Here is a 26944-nt window from a genome sequence, read left to right as displayed (position 1 = left end):
GCCATGGTATAAAATATAGACTCTTGTAAAAAAAAAGCCAGCATCTAAGGAAAGGTATGTTCTAAGGTCGATTTCAGTTAATTAAACGAACAATTTTTTAATTAATATAATAATAAAAAATAAGAGAAGGATATCTTATTTTGCAATAGAAAATGGAAGGAAAATTAGTCCGCCAACCATAGCCATCGGCCCTGCGATTCTCAAATCTCAAATCAGTCGTGAAGCAGTCATTTTATAATTTGGCATTCTGATAAACAATAAAGTACAAGCTCCCACCTTTTCAGAATGACAAATCATAAAATGACTGCTTCACGACTGATTTGAGAGAGACCGCCGATGCGAAAACCGCTGTGTGAGTTCGTGAAGTGAGTTACAGAATCGCAGGGCTGGTCGTAAAGTCAGTCGTTAGACGGGTCGAAGAATGAGGATCCTTCCTTTGGCGAATGCTACACGCTCGATATTTATCGTGATATTTGGATCGTGATCCAAAATTACGATGTGTAGTACATGCGTATCACGATCCGTGATACGGATCGCTGGATTTCTAGAAATCTAAAAATCCACGATCCGTATCAATTATCGTCGATAAATATCGAGCGTCTAGTCTCTGCTCGATATTTATCGCGTCAGTATTTATTCTGCCAGCGATGGAAGAGGACGCGCATATATGGAGGCGGAATAATATAGAGAATTCATACTTGTATTAGAAACATTACCTATAAGTATAGGCTGATTTACACGTATTAAGTTGCCAAGTCTTAACTAAATTTTAAGTAACCGTTTACACGTAAAAATACTAAATAATTAGTTAAACTCATTTATTCGCTCAAGATGGACGACCACAGAACAAAATATAATAGGATTTTCTCTTCCTGATTGGGGATTTACTGTATTGTATGCTCCAATACATGATTGTGAAGGTTCTGGGGACTCAACGTAATACGTATTTGAAGAAGGCGAAGGAGTAAAACGGCTACTATTATTCATTGGGGAAGGGGTTCTACTACTGTTCATTAATTGTTGTATACGCATATCGGACAAATAGTTTTGGATATGTTTTTGAGCTTCCAGCGCCGAAAGCAAAAGCATAGCTTTGCAATGACTCCGCCAGCTTATGCTTTTCACTTAAATTTAACTAAATTTTGCCTGTCCAAACGTGTCAAGTGATTAGCCACGCCCACCAACTTAACCGAAAAATAGACAAAATTCTATTCTACCTTGTTTAGTTGCAACTAAATTTTAACTTGCAACTTCTTACTAAATTCACTGTTTACACGGGTTAAGTTACTTAAAATTAAGTTAATATTTAGTAAATTTTTAGTCAACTTAATACGTGTAAATCGGCCATATGGGACACCTCAAATGCAAACTAGGCAAACTACAGAAAATAATTTAAAAAATAACAGATTTGAAACGATCTGGTGCTGCAGCGGAAAATGTTTACAATTCAAAGTCTTGGATATTGATGTATATCAGCATATACTGATAATAATAATAATAATAATGGCAACGCAAGCTTTCTTAATATTGTTACTAATATTGTAACACGAAATGTACGAGTGTACTCAATGAAATTTACCGTCGTACTGACGCGATCCGTATCGAGTGTGTAGTATACTAAAAAAATACAAGATAAATATCACGATAAATATCACGATAATTATCGAGCGTGTAGCATTCGCCTTTAGGTCGGAGGAAGCGCACAAATTCTATACATATGATTTATTGCTACTACATGACATCATCTCAAATAAAATTAATTGCAGCTCCCATCTAGAAAAATTGCCCTTCCTTCCTAATCGTGCTTTGTTTTATTTTCCTCATATTAAAACTATGCAAAATACTCAGTTTTGTATAATGAAATATATGTTAACAGATATGGTTTAAATGAGTATTAAGAAACACATCCAAATTAGGTATTACTAATTAGTTGAATGTATTGAGTAATTTTTATTTGTTTGTTTCCTTTAGTAAATTTTTGAACCTTTTTGTAGTTAAATGTATTATGTATTCCATCTCTGGCTATATTTTCAGTGTAACTGTTTGTTATAGTAATTATATATATAATTTATGTTAGCTGTAGGATTACGAAATAAATAAATAAATAATCATCCTTCCTCAGTAGGGTACTCATAGTACCTATTTAGTTTATTTTCAAACGTGTAGGGTCGGCTTAATCACGTCCACTTTAACCCCATGAAAACACAAGTTTGTGCTTAATTAGCTCAGGAAGGCGTGACGGTAACGGTATAAGTACCTACCGTATAAATACTCCGGGACAACGCTTACAATTTTATAAAGCGCAAATTCGGCATCACATCGAGTAGATACTGTTATCACCTTAGAACCAGCTCCATCCACTTGTTCACGATTCAACGAAGAACGATTCGTACCGTCGGCGATCAGCCACTGTCTGAGCGGCTTGATCCTTAGCGTTGCGTAGAGACAACCCCACAGGTTTATATGCATCTTTTACCGCATTTACCGTGGAGTGTTTGGATAAATACCTAGAGCTAAGTTTCATCATCTGTCGTCGAGACCAAAGACCAAATTCCACCCGATTCACCTGGACGTCTGTTGTACCACAGTTGAGCGGTTTCTTATGGCCTTTTGCCGCGCACAACTACTATGTGGAACCAACTGAAATGAATTTACCTACCTAGTTTTTTTATTATGTAGTATTCTTCGGCGTCGGGACGTGATGCCCCATTGCCCACTGATGAAAGAACCTGTGACAGAGGTTATTTCACCAGTGCAATCAGTCAACCCCGTTCCAGTTGGAGGGGGGAGTGCCATGCTGTTGCTTTCAGGTTTCAGCCAAACGGGCAGGCACGACCGGGGCAGTACCACTCTCTCACAGAAAATCGGCGTAAAGTGATGCAATAGGTTCATCCTATTGTAGGATTCGCGTTTCGTGCGGTGAGTAAGACTCCCGGAGCCCAAAGTATGAAGGTGCAGTTCGAACAGAGATTACCACTACACGTATACGGTATATGATCTGACACAGATGGTTCCCTTAATTACGCGAATACCAGATGTGGATGGTCTTAAAGTTCTTAAAGCCACAGCCAGAACGACGTTAAGTTTCGCGGTCATTTGGAGAGAAATGCTAAATTAGCCTCCAAAAACCTTGGTGTGGAATCAAGGCAAGACGGTACTTCCGCCGGCCCACCGCTTGCAATTGTATTCATTGCGCACATTCGGCCCCACATGGAGTACTGCTCTCACCTCTGGTCGCACCACCACTATGTGGAACCAGCTGCCCACAAGTATTTTCTATGGCATGATGTGGTCTCTTAAGAAGAGCGTAACACTTCTTTAAAGGCCGGTTTCGCAAACTTAATAGAATTTATTTAATTTTCAAGACAATAGTAGTATAATTAAGTAGTTAATTTATTGAATTTTCTAGCAGCGACTTGACCGACAGTCACCAACTGCCCTATGTAGATACTTTGTTTATTGTTTCGCTTACGACAAATAAAACCACACACAAATTATTGTACCTAACATAGTTTATTGAAATACAATTCCTGTAGAAGTTTACACAGTTACAGAAATATATGACAAAGATTTTTTGTTTGTTTTTTGACACCTTTGGCTTCATAAAAATAAAAAAGTGTTTTTTTCATGTATGTATTCTATAATATTCTTTACATTACCATGATAGCTAGCTTATAATTATCATTCACCACCATATAATAACGAGGACACACAGTCATCTGAAATACTAAAAATATTTGGGCGATATTACTTGTAGTTAGTAGCTAATACGCTAGACACATATGTAAACAGAGGCTATAGGTTAAAGGTTATGTGTACAAAAAAATCATCACAGCATTTATAAAATAACCTATTTTATTAAAACTAATGGCGCCTCAGCGAAGGCAGCAACAATAAATGCTTATAAATTAAATAACAATCTAAATAAAAATTTCTTTAAGAGATTATTTACTTAAACAAAGATGAGATATTTAAAACATAGACAAAATTAACGGAATGGCTATAGAGAAAATAGTTAATCCTTATCATATGAATAAGATATTAAATATATAAGTACAGGGACTGCCATTACTTTTAGTCACTAAATATACCAGAGCCACAATGTAATAGTTATCTTGAATTTTTAGACATTAGTTTTAGTTTAAAAAAACATAAATAATTATACATTATGGAAATAAAATTGTAGATGTAAGTACCATTTACAATTTAACAATAGGCAAACTGAATCAGGAAAATTATTAACAATATAAATCATTTTCTATACAGTAATTATTTTTTTATTAGTTATAATATCAAGGTCAAGAATATGGATTTGTATTGTTTAATATTTAAAGGTTTTTTATTTGAACAGCCACATCAGGTGTACCTTTCAAACACTTTTTACATAAGTCATGAACCCTATGACAAATCTTATGCCTTATTCATTGTGGCTATAGTATTGCAAATTTGCACAGCCACAATATATGGCTCTTTATTAATCATGAAGTTTTTACAATAGGAAACCTCACTATAAGAAATATTGCACTTAATGGATAACATTAGACATATTTCTTAAATGGTAACTTAAATCTAATGGTCATTTTGTGCACTTGTAGGTTAAGCACATAATTTAAGAACAATTTGTATGGGGAATTATAACATTAATATTTCTTCAGTAGTATTTTAACAAAATTGTGTTTCTCTTTCTATTATTTTATATATTGATCAATTACAAAGATCATGTGTTAGGTCCTACTGAATGCAGTGCAGTGATGAAATAAACATTATTGTAGTTATTTTTAACTAATATATGGCAATTTTTTAAATCCAAGGTATTCTACTCCTATTCAAGGAGGAGGTAAAACCCAGACTTATGGACTCAAAAAATACTAATATAGCTTTTTTATTTATTCATAGACAAAATACTTACTGGAGATTGAGTAACAACTTACTGCTAGTCCAGAAAATGGAATGTATAGATTATATGGTTTTCTAATTATTTATGTTTATTTGTAGAAACATGTTTATTAGAAATTTTTAATTAAAAAAAAGTAGACATAGTTTTTTTTCATATAAGTAATTAAGTTTTCTTTCAGTAAAAGTTAAATCTTTCCAATAGTTTGGGTATTTCCCCAGTTAAGAAAAAAACTTAAACCCATAAATCCCATGATTATCACACAATAGCATATCATTTGTGTATATAACATCCAAACCATATGAAAGTAATCAATAATTTTATAAATTTTAGTGTACATAATTACAATAAAGTACTTCATTAATTTTTATGTTTGAAAAAAAATAAAACTACTTTTTCTATTTACAATTTTAGTAACTAAAGTGCTTTTTTATATTTAGGTTTATTTCATCACTGTTATTTTTTTTTAATATCACATCAAAATGGGCAGTACATATATAATAGACAGCTCAAATTCTAAGCTCTGAGAATGATTGATGCATACTCACACTGTAGAGGAATGGAAGAGTAATACTTTTAAGAAAAGAATTAATAACTCTATATACCTGAAAACAATATTAATGGCTTGCCTTATTGTTATAAAAAAATATACCTTTTTTGGTTTATCTATTATGTACATAATTTCAGCGCTTAAGATCTGTGCTGTCGGGTTTATCACATTTATGAGAACACATCAATAGGTTGTGGTGACACAGTAGCTAATGCATTTGGGCTAGCAAGTGGATCCAGAGATTCATTCTCTTTAGCCTTTATTGTCGCCTGCTTCACAGCCTCTTTGTATGGACCCCTTTTCTTTTTATTGAAGCAGATCTGAAATATTTAAAATTCAGACAATATAAGTTGAATATAATTATCTTCTCTTATAACATTGTGATATGCAAGTTGAATAAGACAACAAAAATTATGCTAAACTAGAATAAATAAATAATTGTACATTTTCAGCCGAATAGTTGTTATGTAATATAGTAGTATGCTCTTATAATCTTTAGTTGTTGTATGGATACATACAGTCATTTGTCTACTATTGTCCAATTGCCATCACCTTTTTGTTCTCTAATATAATAGAGTTCATTATTATCAGCCAGCTCCAGCTAGTATCCAGAAGAGCACCAGCTAATCTGTGACCGTCAATACGGTTATTGCCGTCGTCGTACAGCAGGTAATCTTTTGGTATATATTACTCACAGATTGGCTAAGTAGATAGAATCCAAAACTGTCCAGAAGAGCCTTCTGATGGGTGACTTGAATATGAACGTTGGATCAACAAGAAAGGATGAATATCTACGTGACGTTGTTGGAAGCTATGGATTAGGAGAAAGATATGAGAGAGGTGAGACGTGGCTACAATTTTGCTTGAATTTAGACCAAAAACCTGGGTAATTAGGGATGATCAGGGCAAACTTCTAACCAAGATTGACCAGGTGAACTGATAGATGGCGATTGTACTGCCAAAACTTTTACTAGGACATTTTACGAGTTACTAACTTGGAGTAAAAACGGGATCGGGCAAGTGACCGAATGACTGGGCAGAATCTATGCTAATACCACTACACAAAAAAGACTCGACAAAGAAATGCGAAAAATATCTCACAGTAGCTCTTATATCGCACGGTAGTAAAGTTATGCTCCACATAGTTCTCAGACGCTTACAATCATATCTGCATCGACAAATACCTACCGAACAGGCCGGTTTTGTCATAAGGCAAAAGCCATGGATCGTGGACGTTCTGGAGAATTGGCGGACTTTGAATTTGTGGATGAATTTGTATATTTATTATCATTTCAGGTAATTCCCAACCCTTACGACTTAGGGGCTTTCAAGAGAAGAGCGTACCTTAAAGTTGGGCAACGCACTTGCAATCCATGGGCGACGGTAAGCACTTAACTTTAAGTGGCCCACCTACTTATTTGCCTCCTGTCCTATAAAAAACCCCTGTTTTGTATGAATAATTGCTAAATAAATTAACTTAAAATTAGTTTTAGAAACAGCATCAGAATTATACAGGTTGTGATTTATTTAGATACTGAAGCTAATATTTTAATATGAAAGTTGGTTTTCCTCTTCTAATAAAAACTATTTGAAAATTAATTTCTTTGTATTCTAAGAACAAACTACTCTATGTTGGTGTTGAAATTAATTAGCATGCTATAAATATATGCTATAGAATATGTTTAAAAAAATATAGTTTTATATCAATCCTCTAATCTGCTAGACTTAGAGGCTATATAAAGCATACACCACCAACAAGTAGTGAGCCCAAAGGAAGTACTTCTAAAAATTGGCTCAACATACTACTAACTATAAATAATATCACAGTTCATAAAAAACATACCTTATAATCTTCTAAAAATGGGCACAAGCTATCACAGGGCATGAGAGATGATGTAGTTGAAGCAAACCATGCAACATGAGCCCTTGAAGTAGATGCAAGGCTGAGGACCCTGCCAGGCCACCAGGGGAATCCAACCACCTTTCCCCACACAATATCACCAGGTGAAACCCTCACCAACCTTCCTCCAATACTTTCTGATTTAGCAGGAAAGTCTGGAACTGTTTCACTTTCACAATCATCTGATTCATCATCCTTACATTCATATGAATTGCTACTTAATCTTCTCAAATTCATAGAAACTTTTTGATTTAAACAACTGTCTTTAATATCACTAAAGTAATCATTGTCACTTTTTGATGAGTTTTCATCTTTTTGACGTGTTACACGATTCTTTTTTTTATGTTTTACTTTATGCCTATGTTTCTTTTCTAAAGGGTCTGAAGGTGAGACTTGTGATAGATTATTTCTTGGAGATAATGCACCAATATATTTTGGTGAGGAATCATTTACAGTGTCTGTCTTAGTTGCACTTTTTTTAGCCTGCTTCTTGGCTTTTTTTAGTGCTTTTTTAACAGCCTTTATATCTGGTTTAGAAGTCCTTGCCATATCACATGACACACCAGAATCTTCATTAAAATCACTGTTGAGGGGTGGTATTTTTACAACAGTGCCTTCGCCTTCACCAAAACATATTTTAAGAGTTCTTGCATTAGAAAATAGGTTGCTAAATGATGAGTCACCATTCTTAGTGTCCAATGTATTGTCATTGTTATCAGAAACGCTTACAAATGCAACTTCTTGTGTTTGCTCACTATCCGCACATAACTCAGTTTCTGCAATTCTAATTTTATCACTGGTCCTGGTAGACTTCATAGCATTTGAGATTTCACTTGGTTGCAATCTAGACAGTTTTGGAATTAACATACTCTTCATATTGGCGTGTTTTTTATCTAATTCCGATGAATCAGAGGGTTGTTTAGGCGTATCGTCGTCAGAATCTAACTTACGTTTTTTCGACACGTCTACATTTTCATTGTTCTCATTGCAAATACCCTGGCAATTTGAACACAGGACTTTTCGAGGTCGTAATCGCACCGTCATCTTTTGACGTGGTTGAGGCTTGCTTTTACTAGCCTGCTTTTTAATTTTGTGCTCTTCATCCACGAATTGAGGTTCTTGGTAAGTAAATCTTTGACTAACTGAATGTAGCTTTTCATCGCAACCAGCATCTTTATTACCTAGTTTTGTAAAAGCTGGATTGAGACTATAAACACCAAATGGTAAATTGCTGCAAAGCGAAAGTAAACATTTAAACAAATATTATACATGAGGAATTGATTCGCAATCAATAAATTAAAGACTGTAAAACATGCACGTACCCCTTATTGGAATCTAAAAGTACACCCTGAAACTTTTTATTTTCACTAGAATATGAGACCACTAATAAATCCTCTAAAGCTTCTTCAACATTCACTAAGATTTGGGAATTCTTTTGAATCATTATAATATCGGCTGTTGCTAGAACAGCCACCATATTAATTGTTTTCTGTCAGTTTTAAATTTTGACAATTTGCATTCATTGTCTGTATCTCTATTCTCTATGTCGTCTCTATGTCGATAAGATTCATCGTTGATTCGGCAACCGCACGACACCTATGATAGTAGATACAAAAATCGACTAACAGTGATTTGTTTTTTCGTCGTGGATATTACTACACACTCCCTCTAGAGGGGTGTGTTTAGGCCCGTTCGGGGCAATGCCCCCTTCGGGTGGAATGTTGGCTCGCGCCCTGCTGATACAGGGCGGTACCAGTGGCGTAGCTAGGTGACCAAGGGCCCTGGGGCAAATTAAAAAATGGGGGCCCACTGCTTTGTAAACTTATTAGGTTTAATCAAATAAAAATATGAAATATACAAATACCTTAAAAATGCTAAAAGCTCATTTTTGTGTGCAGGGCAGGTAATAAAATTTTTAAACAGTAACAACATAAATTACAATTACATACTGCTGCACTAAAAGTATGGAATGGAATAATACCACTGTTCCTGTCATATTTAAATATTTTTAATTGAAATCTCCTTTTTTTTAATCGAATACCATTTATTTTTTTTTAAAAAGATTCTCGGTATTTTCACAAAGTTTTATCAAACTTGTTTAGTCGTTGAGAAAATGGAATTGACTCGAGAAAATTCAAGAGCGATGATTTATTATGACTTTCGAAGTGGTTTATCACAAAAACAGTGTGTTGACCGGATGATTTCTGCATTTGGTGATGAAGCCCCATCCAAAACCACAATTTACCGCTGGTTTGCTGAATTTCAACGTGGACGTGTTACGCTCAGTGATGATCCCCGTTAAGGTCGTCCAAAAACTGCAGTCACCCAAGAAAACGTTGATGCTGTGCGTAAGCTGATTGAGGAAGATCGACATGTGACATACCGCGAAATTCAGGAAACTTTAGACATTGGCATGAGTCAAATACAAATACTCTTGCATGAACAATTAGGTGTAAAAAAGTTGTTTTCCCGATGGATACCGCATTCGCTCTGTGAAGAGCAAAAAGCGGCTCGCGATACTTATTGCGTCAGAACTCAGAACTCTCGAAAGATTCTGCGCAGGATCTTCAAATGCTGTATACAACATCGTATCAGGTGACGAAACCTGGATAAACGCGTACGAACCCGAAACAAAAAACCAGTCACGAGTTTGGGTGTTCGAAAATGAGTTAAAGCCAACGAAAATTGTTCGTTCGGGGAGTGTTGCAAAAAAAATGGTGGCCACGTTTGTCTCCAAAACCGGCCATGTTGCGACTATTCCTCTCGAGGGACAAAGAACGGTTAATGCAGAATGGTATGCTAGCATTTGTTTGCCACAGGTCGTTTCTGAACTCCGTAAAGAGAACTGCAACCGCCGCATCATCCTCCATCACGACAATGCGAGTTCTCACACCGCGCACAGAACAAAAGAGTTTTTAGAGCAAGAAAACATAGAATTATTAGACCATCCGCCGTACAGCCCCGACCTAAGCCCTAATGATTTCTAAACTTTCCCTAAACTAAAGAATAAATTGCGTGGTCAGAGATTTTCAGTCTAGGTCAATTTTTTCCTAGCTTAAGTTTTCGCAAAAGTATCAATGACTTCGTTTAAATCCAGGCTTGATGCGGATTTGTTTTCAATTGCTATTTAATTCTCATTATACAATGAGCTGTAGCCAAAATCTTTAGATTTGACACAATTTATTGACTTTAACGGAAATCAATATGAGTGGTAAAATCAAATAAAATTGAACCACTATTTTTACCAGTACAAAAAAGTTTATTGACATTAGCTTACTTACTCCTGATACAACATGATTTTTTTAACATTTTTTAACCGAACGAGATTTCTGGTGAGGATTCGAGGGCCCCCTGAGCTTGAGGGCCCCGGGGCACTGCCCCACCTAGCCCCTTGGTAGCTACGCCACTGGGCGGTACGGGGTCGAACTTGTAGCTCTTGGTGGGGGCTGCGGCGCGCAAGGAGACGTTGGCCTCAACTCACTGCGTGCAGCCGATGGGGTCTAGTCCGGAGTGTCATATCCGGTGGTTAGGAGCCAAGGAGTATTTTCGACTTGGCCCAGGTGTCATAATCGTTGGTGTTGGGCAGCTACGCGGCTCGCAGTCAAGCTCCGCCGGGTGAGACCCCCGGTGGCCCCGGGGGAGGCCCAGCGAGGCGACCAGCGGTCGTAGCCGCGGTTGCTGCCCTGGCGTCTTGTCCGGTGTGTGTTGTATCCGCGGAGAATAGCTCACGCGGATACTTGTATTTGTCAGGTGGCCTGGAGTGCCACGGCGCAATGCGCTTAAGGTGGGGATGTTGAGAGGCGTCCGCTCGATCAAACATCCCCTTGGTGAGCCGTGCGACGAACTCGTCGATGGACTCCATCCTCAAGTCTCGCGCTTTGGTGGCGTTCTTAACGTAGCGGGGGGCCCCCACTGCGCGTCGTAGATTGATGTTTTGTACGGCGCGCAGTCTCTGGCGGTTGCACTCATTTGTGTAGGAGTACCACGCCGGTGCCGCGTACGTTAGGTGTGAGCGCACGTACAGTTTGTACAGCGCGAGCTTGGTCCGGAGAGGTATGTTGCCGCTGAGTAGGGGGTAGAGTGCGTTCATCGCACCCTTGGCTCTCCCTACTGCCCTCTTGACGTGGTGCCGCATTGAGAGTCGCTGGTCTATGGTGACCCCTAAATATGTGACCGGCTGTGATTTGTCATTTGATAGTTCCTCTCTTAAGATGATAAAACCATAAATTAGGTAGGTACTTTAAGAAATAAAACCTACGGCAAAATGAAATAAAATAATAATATTTCTTAGTTAAGTAAGCCCTGTAATTGTTAAGAGAAATATGCTTATCATGGGTTTTTAAACACCGTCTGCAGTAGATAGTAGTTATCCGGTGATTATTAAGGGTCACATTGACTGAAGTCTGCGCGCCGTAAAAGAATCACCTTACGGCGTGCAACGCCATGTGCGTTCTGCGGATGGAGTGTATTGACGAGTTCGTTGCACGGCTCGCGATGCTGGATCGAGTGGACACCTCTCGACCTTGGAACGTGGCCTTGCTAGACCGCGAGCCGTGAGTCTGCCCGATACCAGTGACCAAGACACCAGGGCAAAGTCGAGATCACTCCTTGGCCCCCCATCCCAGGACATGACACTTCAGACACGACCATAGGATCGAGTCAAGCGTCGCTCCTCGGTTCAACGTATAACACGACTATGATTTCGACTGCGCGCTGCAGACTGCAAAGGCTGTTAGCCCACACTCATACCATCCTAACAGCAGGGTGCGAACTATTTCACCACCCGAAGGGGGCACAGCCCCGTACGGGATTACGTACGTACGTTATTATTTGCCACAGGATAGCAGTGATATCAAGTTAAATAAAGAACCTCTAAGTTTTAAATTGTAACAAAGTACTCTGTGGTTTAATCCGTCATGGCTGACAAGCCGATGACGGAAGGACTATAACACTTTTTTTTAACTCCCCGCCGCCAGTGGTGCCAGCTTGGGGGTTCCCCTCTAATTTAAGGTAATCGGTTTGTCCACAGCCCATGGTTTACATTATTTAGAGGTACTTTAAAAACCTTTAGTTCTTTAAAAAAACCTACGATTTTATACAATATATATATATAGCCTAGAACCCAATCAACAAACTAAACCAAATAAAAACTCTTAAGCGTGGGTATAACTGAAATATAAAAAATATCCAAAATAACGAAATAACAGCTCTTATACTACTTGTAACTTGAATGTTTATGTAAAACTACCTCTGAAACCAAGTACAATACAACAAGAGCTTTAGAGGATATTTAATCAATATTTAGGAATACATAATAATATTGAAGCTGGTCTTAGGTGGAAGTTGTAGGAGTTGGCAATTGGCATCACTGCCCGCCGGGTACCGGTCTTAGGTCTATAGTGGATAACCTTGGATAGAATTGAATTGAATAGTTATTAGTTGTATTAAAATTATTACTCAAAATCAAATCACTTTAGAAGTATTTCGATTTTATCTAAACCAGCAGTTATTAAACTAGGGTAAGCTTACATATTTTAATTATAAATAATTATTATAGCAAAGTTCAATACTGCGACGTAAATACACTTATATAATTTTCGCAATTAGTTGTCGCAAAGTTGTGTTAAATATCTCTAACACCATTTACCAATTGTTTAAACTGTAAATAAAGCCTAAAGGTTATCTTTACAAATAGCAAATTCAATTTTGGATTATTTACTTGTTAAGAAAACTGTATTTTAAGGATATATTTAAACAGCTAAAATATACAATTTTAATTAAAAAATGACGGAAACTATAATAAAGAAAAGTTAAGTAATTTTACAAATCTTCTTTTTAATGTGTTATTATTAAAGCTAAATTTATACATTAGAAACGTCTTGTTTAACTTTGAAAAGTTTGAACTGATTACACTCTATTTTAAAAATAGTGTTGCACAATGCTAGTATTAATACATATAACTTATTATATAACAAAATCATATGCACAAAGCTTTTATGTTTTAAATTGTGAGCAATTAAAGCATATCTTTATGTTTCATTTATCATAATATCATGGAATTAAAACAATGCAAAAAATTATTCATTACTCTGAACTTATTAAATAAATTTATAATGGGTTTAAAAAGATTTTCATTTTTAGATAATGTCCTCAGAAAACAGAATAGATATCACTCAGCCCTTGTGGGATCAAACAACTTTTGTGGGTAGATTTCGCCACTTCGCCTTTATCTCTAACCCCCTGCTTTCATTGGTACCAGAAAAAGAGTTGTATCAGGCTAAAGAACTCTATTTTAAATATAAGTAAGTTATTTTATTTGACAAATATTTTTTATTTTCCCGCTTACTCAGTATGCGTGTATTACAAGTAATGTTTATATTAAAATAAGAATATTAAAAGTCATTTCCAAAGTCAGTGAGTAAGGAGAGTTTAATAATAAAATTCTAACAACTAAAGTTGGTCAAAAAGATGTTAAGTATTGAAAGAATGTACAATTTGTATTTAAAATACAACTCAACAACTCTGGATCTTTTTCAAACAACAGCCACCAAATAAATACACCTACATTCTGTTTAATACATGCAATTTTCATTTCTATGCCGGTATTAAAATTACAGTAATTTTAATGAGGATGACCTTTTTATTAATACAATGTGTAATATGATGTAAAAGAGATACTATGTTTTGTTTCAAGTTACATGATAAAATCTAGATGATTTCCATCTACACTTATGTACATTGTGTTAATACCTTTGTTGCCTCTTCAGATGCTATGATTGAAACAAACAAAAACAACTTGTAAACTTAAGTAAATTGCAATTATTGATATTGTGAAAAACTGATTAGATATTTATATTTTCACATAGTTATATTTTATAAAATTGACTAAATATTATAATAGATACTCTAACAACCAATCTATATGCTTCCTTGGTTTACGCAAGTACTTTGCATTCTTTTTAACTTATTAACTCATTTAAAATGGTTGACGGCAATCATAGTCAGCGACAGTTGACATGAGACTAAGGTGGGCAAAAGTAGTTTTTAGGTCTTAGCTATTATGTGTGTATTAGCTGTGATAACAGCTAACCCTACCAAACCACCATTTAGCCAAGTAACTGACAACTTAATATTCATATTTCTTTTTTCAGAGAAGGAAAGGAGCCATCCGAAACAAAACTAGAGCAAGTAGTAAGAGCTAAGCAGTTATATGAGTCAGCATTCCACCCTGATAGTGGAGAACTTCAGAATGTATTCGGTAGAATGTCATTCCAAATGCCAGGGGGATGTCTTGTTACAGGAGCAATGTTGCAGTGGTATAGGTATGTTTATATTTACTAAGCTTTTGTATTTTTAAAAATAAAACTACATAGACCAAAAATTTTCAGGACTGCCACGGCAGTGGTATTTTGGCAGTGGGTGAACCAGTCGTTTAATGCGTTAGTAAATTATACGAACCGAAACGCCAATTCGCCCCTAACTACGAAGCAAATGGGAGCCGCGTATGTGTCCGCGACGTCTGCTGCAATGGCCACGGCGCTTACTTTCAAATTTGTTATACAGAAAAAAGCCAAGAATCCCATTTTAGCGGTGAGTATAGTAATCTATATATATATAAGAAAAATGGTCTTCGTTTGAGGCTCCTTCACGCCTAAACCACTGATCGTATCGACATTAAACTACTGCCGTTCGATGCGAAATTTTTCCTACATGGTTTATGGCTATTTATTTTTTAAATTCCAACGTTCCTTCATTTTTTTATTGCTGTTTTACTTTTATGAAAATTTATACATACGGACTTCACTGCTATTCCTAGAACCTCAAAACTGTTAAAAAATCGATTTTCGAAAATTTTCAATTTTCTTAGCGGGAAGTTAAAAAGAAGAATAATAAAAATATGAAAAAAAATAATAATAATGAAACATAAAATTTTATTTATTTCCTATTTTAATTCGCACAGCGAAGCGGGCGGGAAACGGCTAGTAGATATTGATGTAGTTATCAGAAAGTTATTTATATGATATTTTGATTCCAGAGATTTGTTCCGTTTGCGGCGGTGGCGGCCGCTAACTGGGTGAACATTCCACTCATGAGGCAAAATGAAATTTTACTTGGTAAGTTATGAGGGTTATAAGTTTTCTTTCTTTCAGTTACAAATTGGATTTAAATATGTTATACCTAACTAATGAATAGCGACCAACGTCCTGTACACACGTCTTACATACAAAAAAATATCAGTAAATCATTCTCGACTTCAATTGAACACACAAAAATTTCAGCAAAATCTGTCCAGCCGTTTAGGAGTTTATATACTCTGAAGATTTATTATATATACAATATACATGCTGTTTATTTGCTGTATAGATAAATAACCTAGTTACCGACTGCAGCGCTGGCAGCGGGCTGATTTGTGAATCTAAACCCAATGAGCCACCTAAACGCATACAAAAAAATTCATTCTAATCGATCCAGCCGTTTCAGTGACATTAACACATACAGTAGAATAATATATGTAAAGATTGGAATTTATATGTCAGACCGAAATTAGTTTTTCAAAGCAACTTCGGACGTTGCAACGCAAAATAATTGATTCTCAGAAAACCCAACTATATACAGTATATATTAATTAATTAACTTAATATAACTAAATCTGCATATTTAAAGTATCAGGATATTTATTGCACATATATAGGAAAGTAAATAACAGTCGATCTTTAATAAATAATTGATTAAAAATAATTGATGTGTGATATAAAATACAAACTAATATAAAATATATCGTACGGAGCTGTTTAATCCATACATAATTTCTTGTAACTAATAATTAATTTTATATATTTCAGGTTTGGATGTAACGGACGAAAATGGTAAAGTTATTGGAAAATCACAACTTGCACCAGTTAAGGGAATTTCACAAGTTGTTACTTCGAGGTGAGCTATTTAATTAACTTATATTATTTATTCATTTATTTGTAATTCGTTTCAGAGTTTATCCATTACAAATAAAAACACTCTTTAGAGGGAATGGGATAGGATTTTGACAGACTTGTTACAATAAAAGTAATTAGAATTCACAATATTTTACAGTAATAATCTTTATAGATTTTACACTAATAATCTTTTTTGATTATCTTTATTAATTTTACACTGATAATCTTTAGTGATTTTACACTAATAATCTTTATTGATTATCTTTGTTTATTTTACACTAATAATCTTTATTGATTATCTTTATTGATATTACACTAATAATCTTTTTTGATTATCTTTATTAATTTTACACTGATAATCTTTAGTGATTTTACACTAATAATCTTTATTGATTATCTTTGTTTATTTTACACTAATAATCTTTATTGATTATCTTTATAGATTTTACACTAATAATCTTTTTTGATTATCTTTATTAATTTTACACTGATAATCTTTAGTGATTTTACACTAATAATCTTTATTGATTATCTTTGTTTATTTTACACTAATAATCTTTATTGATTATCTTTATTGATATTACACTAATAATCTTTATTGATTTTACACTAATAATCTTTAGTGATTTTACACTAATAATCTTTAGTGATTTTACACTAATAATCTTCATTGATTATCTTTATTGATTTTACACTAATAATCTTTATGGATTATCTTTGTTGATTTTACACCGATAATCTTTAGAGATTTTACACTAATAATCTTCATTGATTATGTTTATTAATTTTACACTAATAATCTTTATTGATTCTCTTTATTGATTTTACACTAATAATCTTTATGGATTATCTTTGTTGATTTTACACTGATAATCTTTAGTGATTTTACACTAATAATCTTCATTGATTATCTTTATTAATTTTACACTAATAATCTTTATTGATTCTCTTTATTGATTTTACACTAATAATCTTTATGGATTATCTTTGTTGATTTTACACTGATAATCTTTAGTGATTTTACACTAATAATCTTCATTGATTATCTTTATTAATTTTACACTAATAATCTTTATTGGTTCTCTTTATTGATTTTACACTAATAATCTTTATGGATTATCTTTGTTGATTTTACACTAATAATCGTCATTGATTATCTTTATTAATTTTACACTAATAATCTTTATTGATATTACACTAAATAATCTTTATTGATTTTACACTAATAATCTTTATGGATTATCTTTGTTGATTTTACACTGATAATCTTTAGTGATTTTACACTAATAATCTTCATTGATTATCTTTATTAATTTTACACTAATAATCTTTATTGATATTACACTAATAATCTTTATAGATTTTACACTAATAATCTTTTTTGATTATCTTTATTGATTATCTTTATTGATAATCTTTATTAATTTTACACTAATAATCTTTATGGATTATCTTTGTTGATTTTACACTGATAATCTTTAGTGATTTTACACTAATAATCTTTATTGATTCTCTTTATTGATTTTACACTAATAATCTTCATTGGTTATCTTTATTAATTTTACACTGATAATCTTTATTGATATTACACTAATAATCTTTATTGATTTTACACTAATAATCTTTATGGATTATCTTTGTTGATTTTACACTAATAATCTTCATTGATTATCTTTATTAATTTTACACTAATAATCTTTATTGATATTACACTAAATAATCTTTATTGATTTTACACTAATAATCTTTATGGATATTACACTAAATAATCTTTATTGATTTTACACTACTAATCTTTATGGATTATCTTTGTTGATTTTACACTGATAATCTTTAGTGATTTTACACTAATAATCTTCATTGATTATCTTTATTGATAATCTTTATTAATTTTACACTAATAATCTTTATGGATTATCTTTGTTGATTTTACACTGATAATCTTTAGTGATTTTACACTAATAATCTTTATTGATATTACAGTAATAATCTTTATTGATTTTACACTAATAATCTTTATGGATTATCTTTGTTGATTTTACACTGATAATCTTTAGTGATTTTACACTAATAATCTTCATTGATTATCTTTATTAATTTTACACTAATAATCTTTATTGATATTACACTAATAATCTTTATAGATTTTACACTAATAATCTTTTTTGATTATCTTTATTGATTATCTTTATTGATAATCTTTATTAATTTTACACTAATAATCTTTATGGATTATCTTTGTTGATTTTACACTGATAATCTTTAGTGATTTTACACTAATAATCTTTATTGATTCTCTTTATTGATTTTACACTAATAATCTTCATTGGTTATCTTTATTAATTTTACACTGATAATCTTTATTGATATTACACTAATAATCTTTATTGATTTTACACTAATAATCTTTATGGATTATCTTTGTTGATTTTACACTAATAATCTTCATTGATTATCTTTATTAATTTTACACTAATAATCTTTATTGATATTACACTAAATAATCTTTATTGATTTTACACTAATAATCTTTATGGATATTACACTAAATAATCTTTATTGATTTTACACTACTAATCTTTATGGATTATCTTTGTTGATTTTACACTGATAATCTTTAGTGATTTTACACTAATAATCTTCATTGATTATCTTTATTGATAATCTTTATTAATTTTACACTAATAATCTTTATGGATTATCTTTGTTGATTTTACACTGATAATCTTTAGTGATTTTACACTAATAATCTTTATTGATATTACACTAATAATCTTTATTGATTTTACACTAATAATCTTTATGGATTATCTTTGTTGATTTTACACTAATAATCTTCATTGATTATCTTTATTAATTTTACACTAATAATCTTTATTGATATTACACTTAATAATCTTTATTGATTTTACACTAATAATCTTTATGGATTATCTTTGTTGATTTTACACTGATAATCTTTAGTGATTTTACACTAATAATCTTTATTGATTTTACACTAATAATCTTTATTGATTTTACACTAATAATCTTTATTGATATTACACTAAATAATCTTTATTGATTTTACACTAATAATCTTTATGGATATTACACTAAATAATCTTTATTGATTTTACACTACTAATCTTTATGGATTATCTTTGTTGATTTTACACTGATAATCTTTAGTGATTTTACACTAATAATCTTCATTGATTATCTTTATTGATAATCTTTATTAATTTTACACTAATAATCTTTATGGATTATCTTTGTTGATTTTACACTGATAATCTTTAGTGATTTTACACTAATAATCTTTATTGATATTACACTAATAATCTTTATTGATTTTACACTAATAATCTTTATGGATTATCTTTGTTGATTTTACACTAATAATCTTCATTGATTATCTTTATTAATTTTACACTAATAATCTTTATTGATATTACACTTAATAATCTTTATTGATTTTACACTAATAATCTTTATGGATTATCTTTGTTGATTTTACACTGATAATCTTTAGTGATTTTACACTAATAATCTTTATTGATTATCTTTATTGATATTACACTAATAATCTTTATTGATTTTACACTAATAATCTTTATGGATTATCTTTATGGATTATCTTTGTTGATTTTACACTAATAATCTTTATTGATATTACACTTAATAATCTTTATTGATTTTACACTAATAATCTTTATGGATTATCTTTGTTGATTTTACACTGATAATCTTTAGTGATTTTACACTAATAATCTTTATTGGTTCTCTTTATTGATTTTACACTAATAATCTTTATGGATTATCTTTGTTGATTTTACACTAATAATCGTCATTGATTATCTTTATTAATTTTACACTAATAATCTTTATTGATATTACACTAAATAATCTTTATTGATTTTACACTAATAATCTTTATGGATTATCTTTGTTGATTTTACACTGATAATCTTTAGTGATTTTACACTAATAATCTTCATTGATTATCTTTATTAATTTTACACTAATAATCTTTATTGATTATCTTTATTGATATTACACTAATAATCTTTATTGATTTTACACTAATAATCTTTAGTGATTTTACACTAATAATCTTTAGTGATTTTACACTAATAATCTTCATTGATTATCTTTATTAATTTTACACTAATAATCTTTATTGATTATCTTTATTGATATTACACTAATAATCTTTATTGATTTTACACTAATAATCTTTATGGATTATCTTTGTTGATTTTACACTGATTATCTTTATTGATACCATGTATAGAATATATATTTTTTTAAATTGTTTTTTCAAAGAAATTAGTTAAGAACCTAATGACACGTACAAAAATAGGGCCACATTGGTAATGGTTATTTGATGAATTTTTAGAATCGTAATGTGTGCACCTGGAATGTTACTCCTACCCGTGATAATGGAGAGAATCGAACCCAAGGCCTGGATGCAAAGGATCAAGTGGGCTCACATTGGCATACAGACAAGCATAGTTGGACTATTGTGAGTATAATTTTAACTAGCGATATAAGAAAAAAAAGTAGTCATTACGACCATTTGTTTACTTGGCCCCAAATAATATACGTTTCGTGATCATTTTTGAAGTTATACTTCTTTTTGCGCGTTAGGGAAAAATGATGAGAGTAAATTTTTACGATGCGCGCGCACACCGTCACAAAAAACCGACACCTTGAATATCTGTTCAAAGGTCGGTAAAACAGTCTGGGCCACTAGTTGGCGCTTGCTCTGTTTTATGGACAAGTTGCATTGTCTATTATGGCGTAGATTTTTTTCAGAATTGCGTTTATTTAAACCAAAATAATGATTTCTATACGAGAAAACCCGTTCCAATGTGAAAAACATAGTGTTTATTGTAACTATATTCGAAGAGGGAAACGTCCCTCTAAAGTGCTCGAAGAAAATTATCACGCCAAAGAAGTATAACTTCTATTTCATGTACATAAGTACACACACTTTTTTTAATTTATCTTAATACACCGTCGACTTTTTGGGAACTTACGCATGCCTTTATTTATCGCCTTATCTTTTGATGGAAATCGCTTAAAAAGACGTGCAATACTTTTTGAGTTTATACATTTGTCTAACAGACAAAGACGTCAACATGTCTAAAGGCATGATTAAAATAATATATTTTTTAATTTTTTCATACTAATCATACCTTTGGTAAGTCGCACTGAACAGATCAGTGTATAATCCTGAAAGTCTTGAATTTGATTTTCACCGAAATATAAATTGTTTACTATTACTAAAAGGAAGTTTCGAAAATTTAATACATTTCGGCATAACGTAAATTAAATAAATTTCGGCATAACGTAAATTCAATAAATTTCGGCATAACGTAAATTAAATAAATTTCGTCATAGCGTAAATTTAATACCATTATTATTTTAGAAAAAAATGCTAAAATATTTTTTTTTTCAGTTTAACATTCATGGTGCCGACAGCGTGCGCTATATTCCCACAACGATGGTAAGGTTTATGTAAAATATTTTACCCGCTTTAATTTGGTCGTAATATGTTTAATGCTCTATCTAAAGAAACAATAAATTTTCAATTCGAACCAGTAATTCTTGAAGTTGGCGTGACCAAACAAACTAGACAAACTCAGATCGTAATATTAAATTTGATCATTTAAAAATTCTGTTAACTGAACATATAATGTACATTTTCTTTCAGACTAGTTAATAATTTCATTTCTTTGTACAGTTTATTCAGAATAAATAAAGTAGATTATATTTAAAAAAAAAAAAAACAACCTATTGTCAAAAAAGCAAATATATATGAAATGTATTTATTTTCAGCAAATTGTCAATTGACACAATCAAACGCTTTGAGAAGGACAGATATGATGAAATTGTGAAAAACACCGACGGAAAACCTCCAGAATATGTATACTTTAACAAGGGATTGTAAGACAGAGAAATCTGTGCCATACCCCAGATGTTCGACGCAGTTGGTTAATTCATTGAAGTTGGATTTCCAGCGAAATCAAATGGTTCCCAGTGCCTCTACTTAAAATCACTATTTTATAAGTGTAGGTGTTTTTCTAGTATTATGAATAGATTAGAAATATAAGTATTCATTATGTCATATGACATTCACTGCCATAGACAATTTTTTTATATTTCTTTGCCATGGTTATATATATAATATAAATATAGGTTTTTTATTTGCGGGTATTTTATGCATTTAATTTTTATTAGATCTGAAAAGTATAAAATCTGATAAAAGCCATGAGGCTGATTGCAGATGGATTTAAAAGGAAAAAAAAATGATCTGAAAAGAAATACTAATATTGAGAATTATTAAAATTTAGTTAATGTAAGGTGATTAAAGAAAACATCATTTTTTATACGACAATAATAAAATATTGTTATTTAATATTTCTCAGTTTTATAAGCTAGTACTTTTAAATCTATCTTTATTTAATCAGTATATATTAAAATTATTTTAATATTTATATTTTTATTGACGAAACATCTCATACATAGCTCAAATTTTCGTACATAACATTCCATATGTGTTTGTATGGTTTTTATTATAATAATACATAAGCTACAGTTGGACAGTATTGAGTGTAATTTAAGCTTGCTTTATATATTTTTTTTAGCTTTTTATAGTTATTTTAACTTTTGTAATTAATTTGTTAAAATTATAGATTAAGGAATTGAAATGATATTTAATCTATCAAATAGAATTTATTGGTGGCAACACTCACGGAATGGGTGGAAAGTAGAATTTATGCGCAGATGTGCAATTTTAGATTATTTTCTTTAATAAGTCTTTAAAGTGAAGAGAAGTTAATTCATTAAATGAATCAGCTGAAATACTTTTTTTCAGGCAATTTTGCAAAGATTTTTAGTCTGTGTTTAATGTTTTTTATAAGATCTTAATGTGTACTTACAAATTTGATGGTATAATTTTATTTGTAATCATTTTCATTTCTGATTGTTATTAGTATAGTGCTTGTTATGATGCTTGGAGATTTCTCTATGATAAAAAAGACAATAAAATGTTGTGAAAGTCATCTGTTTATTATTCCTTAATTATTTCTAATCTATGATGATTCTTATATAATTAAAATCATTGCATGGTTGTGTATATAGAAACCGACCGGGCATGCAAGACAAATCTTCTCCTAATCTTGAATGGGGAGTTTGTGATAGTGAGAAAAGAAGTGTAGAAGGTCTGACAACTGCCTTATGCGTTAGCGATTAGCATGTTCTGCAGATCGTGAGGGCTAGGCTTTAAAAATAGGTACAAAACTTAATCGCTATCAAATTTTTTTGAATATTTTTTCCTAAATTTTACAGTAAAAATTTCCTCAACTTGGCCTTGGCCATGTATGAAGTAATAAACCTTCGTAGGCCTTAGGAGCACGTCTAGTGCTCTCGCGTCAAAAAAATAAACAAATGTCGTAATAATTTTCTTCATAACTTAAGCATCTTTTGTTTATGACCTTTGATACCGCTTAACACAGTTTGTAATGGAAAAAACCGTTACGTTGTAACTAATCACTTTTTCGAATTTGTCATTTCTATACCAGAATTAACTAAAGACAACATTTAATAACCGTATTTATATATATTATTAACCAGTGACAATCACAATAATCACATGACAGATGGTATTGTAATTATTGACACTATGAATTCTATGAACTTTGAAGGTAGATTTGTATTAAATATACCGACAACAAATTTGACCTTTCTGAATCGCGATTACATAGTTTTTCTAGTTGCTAAATATAAGTAGCATTTCTATTATAAGCCTTTCGGGGTCAGCTGCTGCGAAGGAAGCCAGTTCACTCAGCTGGTCAAAAGTGGGTGAGATGTTATTAGTGTATGGTGTTCCACTTCGCAGAGTTGTGCAATATAACCCTATGTGGTTAACTCGACCCCACTTTTGCCTTGTATTTATATATTACATGTATTTGTAGACCCAACTTTTGCCTTGTATATCTATATTACGTGTATTTGTAGATACATGTATTTGTAGACCCCACTTTTTCCTTGTATTTAGAGACACACCGCCGCACCGTCACCAATAGTAACAATTGCAAAGTAGAAATATATTAAATATATATAGCACACTTGTATTTCTTAATCTAGTTTGTCTTTTATTTTTAATGTCGTTAATATAAATTTTGTGCACACTTTGTCATTAATGCACATGCATGTATTGTGTTTTTGTATGTCGTGTTATCTGTGTTTCGATAGTGCCTTTTAAAATAAATAAGTATTTATTACTTACTAGAGTTATGTAACCTAACATTTAATGTTATATAATATATATTTTAGTTAATAATTAGAAGCGCAGCCTTCATAACCTTTAGATTTTCCTACACTCATAAATTGTAATATAACATTATCGTTTTCGATAATGTCCAATATGTTGACTACACTTATATCTTTTAGAGGTAATGTTCATTCTTTAGGGAATGACTGGGCCGGTAAATGAAACTCTTGGGACTTCTTGTATAAACTTGTTTAATTTCTTTATATGACCTGAGAGAAGTGATGGCGCACGTCGCCCCACCTTACAATTATATTTTGAAAATGCGCCTGATATAAAACTTGCGCAATGTCGCAACATAATCCCTGCCGTTGAACTCTTCAATATTCTTCTTGTACTGGCAACTTGCACAGCTGAACGTGTTATGCAGCCGCTGCTGGTTTTAATCTCTGCCACACTCGCCACTCCATCTAAGCCATCTATCAGCCGCTGCACTCGACCTAACTTACAATTATTATTTGAAAATGCGCCTGATATAAAACTTGCGCAATGTCGCAACAGGTAACCTAAGCGTCACTTAGATTTAAGATCCCTTCAATAAGCCAAGTTAGTTTTTTGTTACCCATTTACCCCTAATTTAATGTTTGTTATAAGCTCATGTTTTAAACAATTCAAGCCAGTTGACACCCAGCTTCAAACCAACAGTTTCATTTGAACATCCCTCCAAAAATCGCCACCGACCTTAACTATTTATCTTTTTATAAACAAATGACATTCACAAAAATTATATGACGGATGGCATTGTCATTATGCCATTATGAATTCTATTAACTTTTGAGGGTAGATTTATCTTAAATCTACCGACAACAATTTTGATCTTTCTGAATCGCGATTACATAGTTTTCCTAGTTACTAAATATAAGTAGCAATTCTATTATAAGCCTTTCGGGGTCAGCTGCTGCGAAGGAAGCCAGTTCACTCAGCTGGTCAAAAATGGGTGAGACGTTATTAGTGTATGGTGTTGCACTTCGCAGAATTGTGCAGTATAACCCTATGTGGTTACCTCGACCCCACTTTTGTAATTTTCTTTAATTAAATTAAGCAAATTTAATTAATAAATAATTGTAATTAAAATTTAATTACAATTATTTATGCAAAATATCTTGAATGGTGTATATTTTATATAGGTTATTAATTCGTATTATCTATTTCAATTTTTGGGTGTTATATTAGCAATGTGATATAGATTTAGATTGTTTTAATCTCATCGTTGAGAACAGGCATTTTCAACGAAGTTTTTAGCGTATAACAGCTAGCAACAAATGCGCCCTTTTTATTTTATAAAAGACTAGCAAACTCGGCGAACTCCGTTTCGCCACCGATGGCTTCGTTTTATGTAACATTTCGTTTGGTGATCCCGCTTTTCTGTTGATATTTTTCCTGAATTGCTATAAACCTCACAGAGCCGGAGACCTTTCCAACGAATGCAAAACCGTGGAAATCGGTTCGTGCGTTCTGGAGTTATAGCGTCAGGAAGGAAAACCGGACTTATTTTTATATAAAAGATTTGTTTCAAGTTGATTAAATTTATAAACAAATAACTAGTTTAAACAATGGTAGCAAGTGGTTCCGATCCACGGACATCCTTCGAAAATACAGCCTAGCGAGGACGGCGGAGCCTCTTACCTATTCATGCAATTTTACATTTGTAAAACTGTAGATATTAGTTTAATTTTAAACAAATACAAGTTAGGTCTCTGTATGTACAGCTTAACAAGTATCTCCATTTCGACTGGTTAATAGTTTATACGACAAAATTATTCGATTTCTTCGCACGCATAAGTATATTAATGTTAAATAGCTCTAACGTACTTAGTAATACCATTTTTATTTAGGCGTTGTCTTGAGGGTTACATTGTATTCTTCATCTATTGCAAATTTGATAAAACACTCCTAGTATCAGACACCGAAGAAGAGATAAATCTTAGCCAATTACTCTTGTATAGGTTTTGATAGTAACATTTATTTTTAATCAACTTCATAAAGGAGGTTGTCCACTCGACGTGCAATTTTTTTAGTCTGTGATTTAAGTGTGTTCGAAAAAATGATCTTACTACCATTTATATATGTGCCTAGGTTTTGTAAAGGCGTATTATTTTATGTGAATAGTCACTTCAATAGCCGAATGTGCTTAGAATTAAGAGTTGATTTTGTTGCTTAATTTTTATTTTCACTGTAATATAAGCATTGTTCTTCTTTTTTTAAATTAGGATAAGATGTAGTCATGTAAACATATAAAATAAATAATTAAAGATCTGGTTTAGTAGCTTCTGTAGTTCAATGTAGAAGCGTTAAAATAAGAAATTACAGATACATTAATTTAAGTAATGGTTTTAATGAAAATATCTGA

At 32.2% G+C, this 26944-nt stretch overlaps 2 protein-coding genes across 2 annotated transcripts; one reads left to right on the top strand and one right to left on the bottom strand.

Annotated features, from left to right (window-relative positions):
* Positions 1-5483: 5483 nt before the first annotated feature.
* Positions 5484-8873, bottom strand: LOC125052493 (PWWP domain-containing protein 2A-like). The gene is made up of 3 exons (XM_047653378.1): positions 8667-8873; positions 7288-8575; positions 5484-5764 (listed from the first exon to the last, which is right to left on the bottom strand). The coding sequence occupies exons 1-3, from the start codon at positions 8819-8821 to the stop codon at positions 5615-5617; spliced, it is 1593 nt and encodes a 530-aa protein (XP_047509334.1). The 5' UTR covers positions 8822-8873; the 3' UTR covers positions 5484-5614.
* Positions 8874-12714: 3841 nt separating this feature from the next.
* On the top strand, positions 12715-23326 carry LOC125052499 (sideroflexin-2). The gene is made up of 9 exons (XM_047653387.1): positions 12715-12863; positions 13486-13646; positions 14496-14666; positions 14733-14934; positions 15380-15458; positions 16188-16275; positions 20656-20781; positions 21721-21768; positions 22101-23326. Exons 2-9 carry the CDS (start codon positions 13489-13491, stop codon positions 22210-22212), a joined length of 984 nt encoding a protein of 327 aa, XP_047509343.1. The 5' UTR covers positions 12715-12863; positions 13486-13488; the 3' UTR covers positions 22213-23326.
* Positions 23327-26944: the final 3618 nt, after the last annotated feature.

Source organism: Pieris napi, chromosome 9 (genome assembly GCF_905475465.1).
Source record: "Pieris napi chromosome 9, ilPieNapi1.2, whole genome shotgun sequence".
Taxonomy (NCBI): domain Eukaryota; kingdom Metazoa; phylum Arthropoda; class Insecta; order Lepidoptera; family Pieridae; genus Pieris; species Pieris napi.
Note: the sequence above shows the minus strand (reverse complement) of the source record. Positions and strands in the feature narration are given on the sequence as shown.